This window comes from Pinus tabuliformis, chromosome 8, assembly GCF_031772625.1.
Source record: "Pinus tabuliformis cultivar Carrire ecotype Pingquan chromosome 8, CPIR1, whole genome shotgun sequence".
NCBI lineage: Eukaryota > Viridiplantae > Streptophyta > Pinopsida > Pinales > Pinaceae > Pinus > Pinus tabuliformis.
In genome coordinates this window covers 1,892,512,603-1,892,526,231 of record NC_142294.1, presented here as the reverse complement: position 1 = coordinate 1,892,526,231, position 13,629 = coordinate 1,892,512,603, and the positions used below count along the sequence as shown (strand labels likewise).

The 13,629-nt window shown below is 38.9% G+C and overlaps 1 protein-coding gene across 2 annotated transcripts in view; it reads right to left on the bottom strand.

Moving 5' to 3' along the window:
* Positions 1-12,279, bottom strand: part of MAK10 (MAK10 homolog) — a 190,116-nt gene extending 177,837 nt beyond the window's left edge. Inside the window, exon 1 of one of the 2 annotated variants that reach the window (XM_089374672.1) lies at positions 11,970-12,279. In XM_089374672.1, coding sequence (XP_089230798.1) covers positions 11,970-12,066 — 97 coding nt within the window. In that variant the 5' untranslated portion in view covers positions 12,067-12,279. The remainder of the gene's footprint in view (positions 1-11,969) is intronic. The other variant, XM_089374671.1, reaches the window with a different exon arrangement.
* Between the last annotated feature and the right edge of the window lie 1,350 nt (positions 12,280-13,629).

Below are 13,629 nucleotides of genomic sequence, written 5' to 3'. Positions count from 1 at the left end.
ACCATGGTCCCTCTTTTAAAACGTAATCCAAATCTTTTGTTGTATCAAATTTGACAATAAAGAATCCCCTCCAACATAGGTGAACATCACAGTTTTTAGTCCAAGCAGAAAAAATCCATTGATGTAAATCCTCCTCCTTGGGCTAGAAACCGTTAAATCTGCATATGACTACTTTGAAATGAAATTCGAAGTAGATCTCATTTACCTCTTGCGGGTTTACTATCAAAGCTAGCAGTTGATTCCTCTGTTCCACAATATAGGGACCAAGAATATTTTAATGTGTTGGTATTAGTTAATAGATTATATAATTATTAAATTTAAAAAATATATACATATATATATATATAGACACACACACAAACCTGATGACAAACCTTATTCGAATTTCTTTGAGAATTTCAAATTTGAATCGAATTTTATTGTCATCGAACTCGGATTTGAACATGAACCATGTGACATTGATTCATTTGAAGGATCAACAATCACTCCATTTTCACTTTGCAAATTCTCCAAAAGGGGCATTGAATGGATAGAGAACGAAAACTTAAAAGAAGTAAAATACAAAGGAGTGGATCCTAACACACATGCGAAGTTTTGAAGATTGTTTTGGGCTACATCCTCCCACACATGCGAAGAAAACTAGGGCATCCATTGTTGCAGCAAAACCATAAATTGCAATCCACTAAAAGGGCCGAAGTCTAAAGCTAGAAGATCAAGTTTACAAGCCTCATCATCTAGAAGAAGAGTGCAAGTACAGCAAAGAAAAAGAAGACCTATTCTGCCCTAATATCATCCACACGAGCGAAAAAAATTAGAGTTACAAGAAGATCGAAAAAGTATTGGTCTGTAATAAAGACCGAATTCTGTTGCAATGAGTGAAGTTCTGAAGTTTGACTAAAATTGAAGCAGTTTGACTATAATTTGATCTTGTTGAATTATAAGTGGGTTGACTTGGTCTTGGAGGGGTCTTTGTCTTAGGTCTAGAAGGTCTTGGAATTCGTCATTTGAAGATTCTATAAGAGAAGAATTATCGTGGATTTTCCTCGCTATGAGAGGTTTTGGCCCTGGCTAGCAGCCTATATCTTGTTTCCTGTTTGTTGAGAAATCTAGGGGCAACAATAGTAGGTGATTTCTCTTTTCTTTGATAATTGCTTGTGATGTATTTTTACTTTTCTTGATTTACTTCTTCTTTCCTTTATTATGGTTAGTGTTCTTTATCATCAAACAGCTACCAAAACATAAAGAACAATGAGACAATAGGACACAAGATGTAGGCGATCACCTAGGGCCAAAACCTTTAACTTGAGAGGAAAACCCACCAGAATTATCTCTTCTTATAGACCTTCAATTGACAAATTCCAAGACCTTTGACCCTTGACCAAGACCCTCCAAGACCAAGTCAAATCTTACTTCCAAATTCTTTCTACAATTCAAACTTCCAGCTGCTTCTTTTGCAATTTCGACCTCCCCAGCAGATTCTTCTACAACTTCAACCTAACCAAAAAAATCTTTTGCAACTTCAACCTGCCTAGAAAAATCTTTTGCAAAAACCCTAACCCTTGCGCATGTGAGAAATGATGGTGTGATCTTATTCCTTTCTCCTTCGCTTAGGTAGATTCTCTCTCCTAAAGAATTCGGTTTCCAAAATAGCTCTTCTTGATGACCTAACTTCACTTATGCAACTCGGCTTTACTACAACAACATGAATCCTAATTCTTTCGCACATGTGGAGAGAAGTAACCCAAAAACTCAATTTTCTCTTCCTCCTTCGTCCTCTTCTTCTTCACACTCTTTTCCTTTCCTGTAATCGAACTTGTGTGAAATGAAGCGAGTCCTCCAAGTGAAGTCGATGTCTCCTTTATATAGGCTGCTCATTGGGTCGAATTGCTCCTTTTAGGCCGACTTGATCATGAGTGTAGGTCGACATGAATATTGTATCATGACTTGGTCTTGGACGTTTCTTTTGACTTGACTTTGACTCAAATAAATTCTTTTACAATATGTAACATGCCCAAATGGGTCTTTCATACATGACAATGACTCATAAGCCTTAGAAGCTCTCAATGGAAGCTTGATCTATAAGATAAATTCCTCTTGAGCATGAAACCCATGCCTTAAGAAAACAATAACAAAATTATTTTCCTCATTACATTAAATATATACAAGCATGATTACATATGTCATTATGAAGACCAAACCTAGTTACATATTTTAACACTCCCTCTTAACTAGGGAGATATTCATAATCGATACATGGTACTTGGACATTCTCAATATGAAGAGTTCTCATAAGAAGAGTCGGATTGGTAACCCATTTGTTTAACATCATATCAACTAGCATTGTCACATAGCAAGAACTTGACTGGCAGCTTTATCTCCCAACAAGATCAAAGCACAATGTTGGCGAGACCAATGTGTTCACTGTCTCACCAATGTGTTGACTGATAGACACCATCATCATTGTCTCTCAAGGCACATACCCCACCAATGTGTTCACAAAGTATGTCCTCCCAGGACTATTCTTATCTTGGATTCCTAGTCCTTAAAGAATATCGGTCCTCTACACTACTCTTATCCTGGATGCCCTACCACATCCTCAAAGAGTATCGGATGCCAGATGCTTACCCAATCCTTCATTCTTTCTTCACAATATGAAGACAAGAATGGTGTGTCTATCTCTCTTCATGACCTTCACTAAGACTTATGGTTGTTAGTCCCGGTCTAGTGCATGAAACATGAAGTAGAGAACCATATATGTCACTCCCTCTTAACCAGGGATGACCAACCCATTCCTATAAATGGAATGTACTCAAGCGCCCTCTTTGGTGGAGATCATGGTACCTTCAGCTGCTTGAAGAGCTCCTCCTTTTGATGTCATGAATTTCATCTTTATCATTATGGAACCTTCATCTTTTGGGACTTCTTCAAAGGGCATCGGCCATCTATCCCTTTCATTCATGAACTATGTCAGTCATGTCATCCTTTTCTTCATCGAAAAGTGGTCTTCTAATCCACGTCCGGCTTTTCTTCATACAGCTACCTCTTCCAAGTCATGTTTCATTTAATATCTTTCATCCAGCCACAAGTGCTAGTTATAGATGACATCTACAACTCTCTTCCAGTAGCCTTGTATTAACTCATCCAGATGTTGTTCAAAAATCAAAATGAACATCAAATCATCAAAGTTACCTTTTGTGATGGCTCTTCATCATGACATCTGCTTGTAGCAACATCGAACTCCTACATACATATTGGCACATCTCCAAAATATTCAATGTCAAGGGTCTCCCTTCTTTCTAGACTTCATCAGAGTCTTCATACCTTTTCCATGGAGATGTCATGGTCAATTCTCACAGTCATCGAATGTTGATTTCCTTGTGCTCATAGTTGCATCTTCCACGATCTCTCCTTTCTTTCTTCACATATTGCTCCCCAAGAACATTCCATTCATAGTTCCTTCATCTTCGTCAACCACCTCATATTCCATATGAGGACATATTATGTTGATTTCATCTAGTCAATATGTGAACCATGCTTTCATGCATCTTTCTAATGAAAGAGATCCCTTTCCTTTGATCATACTCACGAGGTAGATTATTCACCCATGCTATCTACAACTATATGATGACATGACTTAATTTATCAATCATATGCATACATACCTCTTTTCTCCTTTTGGTCATCTAGGCTTCCTTCAGCAGCTTCCTTTGAGAGTACTTCAACACGCTGCATTCCTTTGTCCCCATAACATCATTCAAACAATGAATCCCATCCAAGGAGGAATTCTCAGCAAGACATTTGCTTCTTCCAAGAGATGAACATTCAAATGAAGATTCCAAGGGAGGATCTCAATTATCCTCATCCTGCAAATGTTCCTTTCCAATGAAGTATGATGAGTTCTATATTTGATGATTTTCTTCTACTCATAAGTACTACTTATGCTCAATGAGGTTTCCAAGAGATACTTCCTTCTAATGATGACTACCATAGACTTCTACTTCAGCTATGTTTCAAGCTTCTTTTGATGATGTCACAAGCTCTTGCTTCAATCATATGCTATTATGATGTTGTCTCCTAAAATGATGCATCATATCACGCTTATAATGCTTCCTACCATGATAGCTATACCTTGCAAGAACTGAAAAGAACTTAGTGGAGAAGATTATCTCAATCATAATAGAGATCTTTTACTTCCTCCTTTGATTTCTTCTTTTCAACTTCTTCCACTTCTCCAGTGATATGGACTTCTTCCCTTCCTCTTTTGTTGTTGTCCTTTTTGAGTTTGGGACAATATCTCTTGTAGTGTGCATATTCTTAACCGCCATAGCATTGAACCTTCGCCATATTCTTCTTCGTTTTATGAGGACCAAACTTCCCTTTTCTCTTGGCCATGGCGGCAAATGTTTGTGCTTGCTCGCTTGATACTACATCGCTTTTTGCCTTCAACCTTGTTTCGTCAATTTTGCACAATGACCAAAGTTCATTGAATGGGGTAGCTTCCTTCTTTCCATAGATGCTTGATGTAAAGTTTCCCCATTCCTCCGGTAGTGCATTGAGTACGATAGTGATCATTTCCTTATCAGACATTATTTCTCCCAATTCTTGTAGTTGGTCTCTTATTTCAGATACCCTCATAAAGTATGAGGTTATTCCATCTTCTTTTGATATCTTCATCTTTAATAGTTCTTGTCTTAATGTTATCACCTCTCCAACAGTACTTACGGAGAATAATTCTCCCAGCTTTCCGCATATTTCTTTTGATGTCTCCATCTTGAAAACATAGGGCATGAGGGGATCTTTGATGGATTCTATAAGGATCCTTTGAGCCCTTACTTCCCCTTTCATGTATTTTGCATGAGCTTGAGCTTTTTGCTTTGGAGGTTTAGTAATTGAACCCTTAACATGATCAACGACTTCATTTTCTCTGAGGATAAAGTTAGTCCTCTGCTTCCATGCAACAAAGTTTGATGACCAACCAATTTGTTGCTTTCCTTGCAAAAGGAAGTCATTTTGACAGATTCAGATGTGGACATAAAGATACTTACTTGTGAAGATACTCCTTGATGACAATATCTTCAACTTGTTGCCTTCTTGATTTTAAGGATGATATTGGTAATAGAAGATGTCTTCTTAATGAAGATGTCTTCCTTCAAAAGTGATCCTTGACCCAAAGAGAGGGAGAACACCTTGATTCCTTGATAATGACGACAACGCCTTTATTCTTGCTTCCCTTGGATGAGTAGACTTCAAGATGCTTCGATTTGTAGTTCTCCTCTATTTGAGTAGAGGTAGAGTCTTTTGAGATCTCCTTCTTCAAGGTGATGATTGAGTGAGGTTCCCAAGAATGCTTCTTTCAACGAACTAGGGTTTTGAGATCTTCTTTAGTGACTTCCTTCAGGATGATGATGTAATCCTTGTCCTTGTAGTGCCTTTGACATGAGTGGTCCTTCTTGATCACTGATGTTCTTGATGATTTTCTAGTGCTTAGGTCCTTGAGTGTCCTTTACACTGTCTTTCCTTGACTTGTCACCTTAGCTTTGATACCATGTTAAGAAATCTAGGGGCAACAAGAGTAGGTGACCTACCATAATCATCTTGTAGTTGTTGGTATCCATACTAGAGCCCAATTTGTGGATCAAGTGGATAATGTGATGTGACCAAGACTACGCAAAGCCCATGCATATAGCATGGTTGAACAAGTCGACTAGGTGGTTATCCATGGCTTGAACAACTCTACTTGGAGTCCTTCCTCATTAGTTGCTTCGCTTGAATTCATCATCCTAACAACTTCTCGAATATCTCAATAGGAGAATAAATGGCAATAAGGTAAAAGGAGGGTAACTTGGATGATGGGCTATCCAAAAACATTATACAGGGAGGAAGTATGTTAAACATGGATCACAGATCAGGAGGTAGAGGAGAGTGACAAGGGAAAAAGGTATGCTAAAAGTTCTATTTGGAGAGAATAAGGGGAGCCCTCAACTCACACCTATGTTGGGAGATGAAGAGGCATTTTTATGTCGAAGCAGACGACAATAGGAAGCTTTGAGATGAGGATAGGATGGGAGAGTATGAGAAAAAGGAGGAGTTTGTCGTCGTTGTCATACCATTTGTTCATAGGACAAAATCTAATTTTCAAGGGGGCAAGGTGGATGTGGTGTGATGGGGATAATAGTGAAAAGCAGCTTCCCAAATGGAAATAGAAAGACAAGTATCCTTGGAATTGACCAAATCAAGGATGAGAAAGTAGGTTTAAGTGGGAGTCTTTATTGAATAAGGGTAGTAAAGATGTTGGGATCACCCTCAAAGAAAAGAGTGGCCTAAGGTCAACTAGGGGGTGAAGTTTGAACGGAGCGAGGTTCGAGGGAAGCATCAACTTGAAGGGAGAAAGATAAAAGAGCATGGTCAGTTAACGCAATGGGGGTCATCGAAGTATGGTAGATAACAAGTAGGAGGGAGTGTTTGGAAAGGACATAATCGACAATGCTCGTTCCTCCACAGTGTGGTTGACAAGTGAAAAACAAGACTCTGAAAGATAAGGATTGTCATTAAAGATCAATAATTCATGAGATCCACCCAATTGTAATAGGTGCCTTCATAACCTATAAGAAATACAACATCTGATGTTTGTTGGAGTCCTACTAATTCTAGATTTATCTCCTGAATACAAAACATGTCCTCTAAGCAATCATGCAAAGGAATCTAAGATGCAAAAGTACAGGGAATTAGTCACCTAGTAAGATGGCGTCTCCCTTAGTCATGTATTGAATGATTTTGGATGTAACAACACCCACTCCTAATTCCCACTCAAACAAAGGTCAGAAGGAGGTGCTTACTATGTTGACCCGAGATCCACAATGTCGTCATGGAAATGGGACCTAAAAATTTCAACCCTTTTCAACTTCCTCGAAACTTCTAATGGATGAATCCATTGCATTCGTCTCGTCGAGACAGTTTCGATGATATAAATTGTCCCAATCTGATCCCTAGATTGAGAGATATGACCATTTAAATATTTAGCTAATTAGCTAGTGCCACATTATCAATTTTCCATGTCGCAACCACGTGGCTATCCCTGCCAGTTTCCACACCACTTGGCATCAATGTACTTACTACCAACTCGTTCATGACAATCTTTCTTTAACCTGCCGCAGACCACAAGGCTCCACTACAAAACACAAACCACACTTAAGGGTCGGCAATACGGGTCCCTCCTGTGCTACGTCATCTCGAAACTAATTCCTCACCGAGAATCCTCCTCCGCCAAGCACTTTCCGTCAAGGAGTTTCCTCCAAGACAATGTCTCACCAAGAACTATACTGCCAAGATCCCCTTTACCATCGAAATCCTTCTTCCGCTGTGGAGTTCCTCCGAGACCAAATATCGTCGAAAACAATATCGCCAAGAAACTCCTTTCGCTGAGCTAGTTCCTACCACATTTCTTCCAAGGTGGGCTCTCGCCGAGAACCATTATCAACGAGAAATACCTTGCCATCAAACCATTTCCCGTGAGAGTATTTCCTCCAAGATTTCCAACATATGACGGAATTCTGGGCATGCATTTGACGGGGACTTATCCGTCTCAGGACAGGATCTCAAGGATTATTTTCGCTGAGACTTCAGTCAAGAGTAAAAATCACAGCACCAGAAATTTAGTAAAACAAAAAACGCCAAGGGTTATAATCATAGGTCTTCCTCCTATTTTCACATTATGAGCCATTTGTGAGAGAACTAAACTATGGCTTCGGCCTCGACTATGGTGGTTCTATAATCATTTGGACTTGTGCCAAAACTATACCATCACCCTTAAGTTTTATGAGGAACATGTTGGTGCTATCCCTCCTGAGCTTAGAAAAACCCAGGTTGGGAACATCTAAGGGGAGGGGAGTCCCAAATGATGGCCCTAAGGTTATAAATCACTGCCCATTTCCCTGCCTGTCATATTGTTGCAACCAACTCTCTAGAGTGTTTCAATTCTGCGACTTGGGATAGAGAAGATCCTCATCTAAGAATATCCTATTTGTTAGAGAGAAGACTTTACGGTTGGCCCATAGCACTGAAATTCAATCCCTAGTTGATCTTAATCGAATGAACAAAGTGGAATCTATGCCAAACCAAGCATTCTCGAGGGCAATGTCTAGGAACTTGAGATTATCCCGAAGGAATGTGATGTCAGCCTGCAACGAATCCAGAGAATAAAGGGCTAAGGGAAGTCCCCTGACCTTTGAGTTTAATTCTCTAGCTCTCCCAGTGTGCTCTTCCTCAACCTAGCCTGGACCACTTCCTCAACCTCTACAAGAGAAAGGGGGTCTTATCCTTCCCTTCAACCACCTGTGCCCATGTTTTAATATGTGTCTATGTTTCCTATTTAAGTGTAGCTTGTTGATTTCATATTTCTTTGTGTTTATTTTGAAATCAAGGATCTCTTTACAGGTATGACATCATTGGGTGGTTGTAGAGTGTCCTGAACCTTATTTTCTTACAGCATTTCCCTGAGATATAGGTTCTCTAATTCTACCTGTAAGACCCTAGAAGACAAGAACTTCACTTCTTCTCATAATTGTTCAAACAATGTAACAAACTAGCAAAACTAGGCAGCGGGTATAGAACCGTCAATCGTGGGGGTCTTAATCGTGGGAGTAGATAACGTAGAACCTGTCTTGTCAACACTTTGCAAGTTAGACGCTAGACTAGCATGCATGTTACTTCTAGTGCATTGAGAAGTTGAGATGGAGGGTAGGGCAAAAGACAGAGCTGAGGGTATGTAAGGAATGGAGGGACTAAGAGAAGAGGGGGATTTTGAGGAGGGAATGGCGAAAATTATGAGCAGAGGGGTGATGCAAAGGGGGTGAGGGGGGCAGAAGAAGAGAAAGTAAGAGTAGAAGAGAAATCAGCTGCCAAGGGTTTCATGTAGAGACCTGCCACAAAGCGACAACAATTGGGTCGAGGTTGAGCTAGGGCGAGACCGAGCTAGAATGGTAGCGATCAAGTTGGTTGGAACAGAAGCTAGTCAAGCTAGCTGGGATGGCAACTAGTCGAGAGCCAACAAAGCAACCGTGCATAAAATACTAGACCTTGCAGCGTGGCTTGACGACTAGGGGACCATTAATGCCATTGTTCCCGTCCGCAACTCACGATGAAGGATCTTCTGTCGAGTTTGTTCTTCACATGGCATCTCCTCTCGTTGTCCCTTCACTACTCCTACACACTACTAAACCTAGCCCCTTGTTTGAAATATGTTACAGCCTCCACTCGACCTCTATTGCGTTTCGAGAATCGACAAGATCCAAATCGCGACAAGGTTCAAGCCACCTTTTGGGATAACTAAGAACAAGGGGCGAGTTGCAAAGGCACATCAAGTTATGAATGTGGGTATAGCCGAGCGAAGAGCAATGGATGAGTAGCCTAATAGTTGTAGGTCGAGGAACAATGGTCGATCGAGGAGTTACAAGCTCCACTCAACCTCTGTTGCTTCTCAAGAATCGACAAGCTCCAACAGGTGACAATGTTTGAGCCACACATTTTGGGATTTTAAAACCTCTAGTGTTTGCATGGCACAAAAAAAATGTAATGGTGTTTATTTAGTAGTCTAATCATTGGAATTGGCGTGAATGTTGACTTATATAATGTTTTCATTTGTTTTTCTTTCTTTTGATCCTCTTGTTTTGAGACCTCTGGGGATGGTTGCATGGCACAAATAAAATGTATTTCCATTTATTTAAGGGTCTAGTCATTGAAATTGACTCAAATATTGATTCATTTCATGTTTTTGTTTTCTTTTTCTTTCTTCTGATCTGTTTGGGGATGCGTCAAGGGAATCCATACCAAACAAACCCAATCAGATCTTATATGGAGTTGTGATGTATATCTTATGTATCAGGATCCATGAAGGATTTGAGACGAACCCAGTGATTATATGAATCAAGAACAGATCTGTGCTGATCCAAACCAAGTGAAGAAGGACATGTTAACATAGAATGCCTAACAACTCAAAGGTAGATCATGAACAATCATTTATTATTGCAACAGCTTGATGAAGTAGTTCTCTAAATTAGGTGTGTTTGCACAAAGCGTTGGCCAATATATATGATTGTATCAGAAAAATTATGTACCGTGAGAAATGAACGAATAATCCCTAAAAAACGCATCCCAATGGTTTACAACTATAGTACAAGCAAGAAATTGAATTTATTAGCCTATATAAAAAAATAAAAATAAAAATTACAGCTAGTTATATGCCAATAAACTGATATCTTTAGGTAATCAATGGCCTGATTTCCCTACAAGATACATGAACTTGTGCGCTAAGGATATTTATTATTTAAGGTTATATGAAAACCTCTCTGTGAGATTTTTTTTTTTTAATGGACACTTCTAGTAAACACATGCCAGCAGAACCATCCTATGTAAATATTACAATGAAGCAGATATGTCTCACAACTCACAAAAGAAATCATTAGCTGAAATGTTGCAGGTAGGGGTAATTCTATTCCACTGAATTCACCCAAAAAATTGCACCTAGCCCCAGTCACTTGAATGGCCAACTTATGCCCGCTGTTTCCCCAATCAAGTCCTCGTCAACCTCTCTGTGAAATTTAAACTAGTTAGAATTAACTAACAAAAAGTATTCCTATTGTTTTGGGGTTCCAAAGGAAAAAAGAATGGTTAGTCCCTCAAGTCTAAGTTCTTGACCAAATGCACACATCCATGGCAATAAAGCTTTGGGTCATGCTTACAATGAAAAGTTGAAAAGATATAGACTTTCCAAAAACACATCTTCGTTATATAAAAGAAATTTAGACCTTAATCAATCTAATGCAACTTAAGTGTCAAGTCACTGCCAAGATAGTTAACATAAGTGAGAAATCGGAATAACTAATTGTGAGGGCAAAGGTTATCCAATGCCTTGCTGATCCCTAAATTGAGAAAAAAATTATCCTAATTTACCTGGTACTTGCCACTGGATCCTGCCAATAAGAGGAATCAAAATAAAGTCGACTACAAGCTAGTTCTCCCTTTTTTCCTGGAAGCAGTTAATGACTCACAAAAATTCAAAAGTTGCCAATGGGACGTTGACTCACTGGTCAAGTTGATGGAGTAGACCATCCTACAGAGTTCCATCATCACTGTGGTATGCCCGACCCTAAGGGCACAAGTCTCGGAGGGATAAGGTTGGGTCCAGGTCCCGTGCAATTTTGGTCTAATAGTTATCCCTTGGACCTAGCGTGTAAGCTGAAGGAAGTCAGCTCTGGGTAGAGTATTGAGCCATCCACCAGAGTTCCATTATCACTGTGATGAGCAACATCTCAACAGCATGAGTGTCAGAGAGATAAAGCTGGGTGCAAGTCCCGTGCAATTTTAGAGGAATATCCCTCAGACCTATCACGTACTCTGAGGCGAGTTTGCCCCGTGCAGTGGTTTGCCTTGTGGTGTGTTTATCAAGGCACTTTCAACATATTGTGTGTGTGTATTGTTGCAACTTAATCTTTCTGGAAATGGGTCGATATAATTTACTTAAAGATATAAGTCTCCCTCAAGCGGCAGCAAGATGAACAGCAAAATAATAATTATAATTTCAATTAGATAAATTCCCACCTAGCTCAAAGTTCATCGTAAAGTTTAAAAAGAAAGCCATTTTCGTAGAAACGCGTTTCAATTCCATCTATGCATTTACAAAACTGCCTTCTGCTCGTAAAACTTGGTTAAATAAAGATATTATCATTAGAGCCGGATTGTAAAAACACCATACCGCAACGAGTTCTTTGCAATGCTTGTATCAAAACTATGCCACGCCCCGTGGAATAGAACCTTTAATTTCTATTGGTCAAAAGCGTCAAAGATCTGTAAATAAAGTCATTTGTTTTTGGAAAAGCAAAGAGCCCCGTGACGCGGCAGTAAAAATGATGTTAAAACCCTAGAAACCCTAAACAGCTGGGATTTTACTTTAACGGGCGTGATGACTTGCTTACCTCTACCAACGGTATCAAGAAACGGAGAAACGTCGGCCCACACAGTCTGATCGCCGGCCGGAAATGAGGTTAAGCAGTTGGCTTCTTGCTCGGCCATGGCTTTACCGGTACTTTGAATCTGGATCTACACTGCAAATTTCTTCCTATTCAGCGTAACATGGAGAACCAGGGCTCACGGCAAAATCCTTGGGATCAAAGTTATAAGAACAATTTTCCCCCTTCTATTTAATAATTTTTTCATATCTCTCTCACAGAAGTTCCATAGTACACCCGGGTCTTATAGTTAGAAGGGTTTAGTTTCAGCGTCGTCCCACGGTCAAAAGTCAAAAATCCAATAAGAATTCCAAAAATTCCGTTATTATCTAACACGGTCAAAACTCACCAATCTAATAAGAACTTTAATGCAACAATAAATTTAAAGTAGGTACAAAGCTCTATTCTGATCTAAGTTTAATGCATACCGAGGGAAGGAATTATAATAAGGATTTTGTCCATTTCTATATAGATTTAGATGGTCACAAATTCAATTGGGGTTTTAAATGGGTGGGATTTCTATATAGATTTAGATGGTCACAAATTCAATTGGGGTTTTAAATGGGTGGGATTTCTATATAGATTTAGATGGTCACAAATTCAATTGGGGTTTTAAATGGGTGGGATTCTAAGTTTTTTTAGATGGCCGGATTTTAATAACCAAATGGAAGTTTGAAATAAGATGAGACAACTTGGAATTGATTTATGATTTAGGAGAGGGTGAATAAACAACGTGTGGAGAAAAAAAATATAATGGTACTCATGAATGGTAATGTATTAGATTGTGTATTAATAATTTGTGGTGATTTCATTGACACTCGAGAAAAAATATAATGGTACTCATGAATGGTAATGTATTAAAATGTGTATTAATAATTTGTGGTGATTTCATTGAGACTCTTATTGCTAGAAAATTTGAGAGGGTCTAGTATAAATGTAATTATGTTTTTTGTTAATGAGAATGAGTAATGTATTGTTTTGAATTTGTGAAATTGATTCTATGATTATGAGGTTTATTAGGTTTAGAAGTGATTTGTAAATTTCAATATGATTTTATTTTGATTTTGATTTTTTTTTGAATTATGGTGAATCGGTAATTAATTAAAGTAATATGCATAAGGCTTAACATCAAACTTAGTGGTTGCTACTGTAACACCAAGAGTATGTCCAACAGCTCATAAACCAAATTTACTAGTAATTTATGACTTAGCAAGAGTCGAGACTCCATAAGGGTGGGGAGCATACTCCTTGAGCCTTATCACAAAGGGTCAAAGATGTCCCTCGTCAAATTTGAAACTGGGTGAAGGGGATAACATCCTATTGTGCCAACTACTCGGTCATTCCACAAGATGACTATTTTGGTCATTTTTATTGCAAAGAATTGTATAACAAATAAAGAGGTATGCAAGTTAGACATGTCAATAGTGACACCCCTCGTCGCATGGGAAAAGAGAAACATTATCAAGCAAATGTGTCAACAAGGCATATTGTAACTTGTAGCATAAGTTAACACTAAGTGAACCAAGGATGTGAGAAAAACAACATAATACATGGTTGTTTTTTTTAACTAGAGGAATCGACAATTTGGCCAGATGTGTACTAGCACGACACATGGTTAATTTTTACC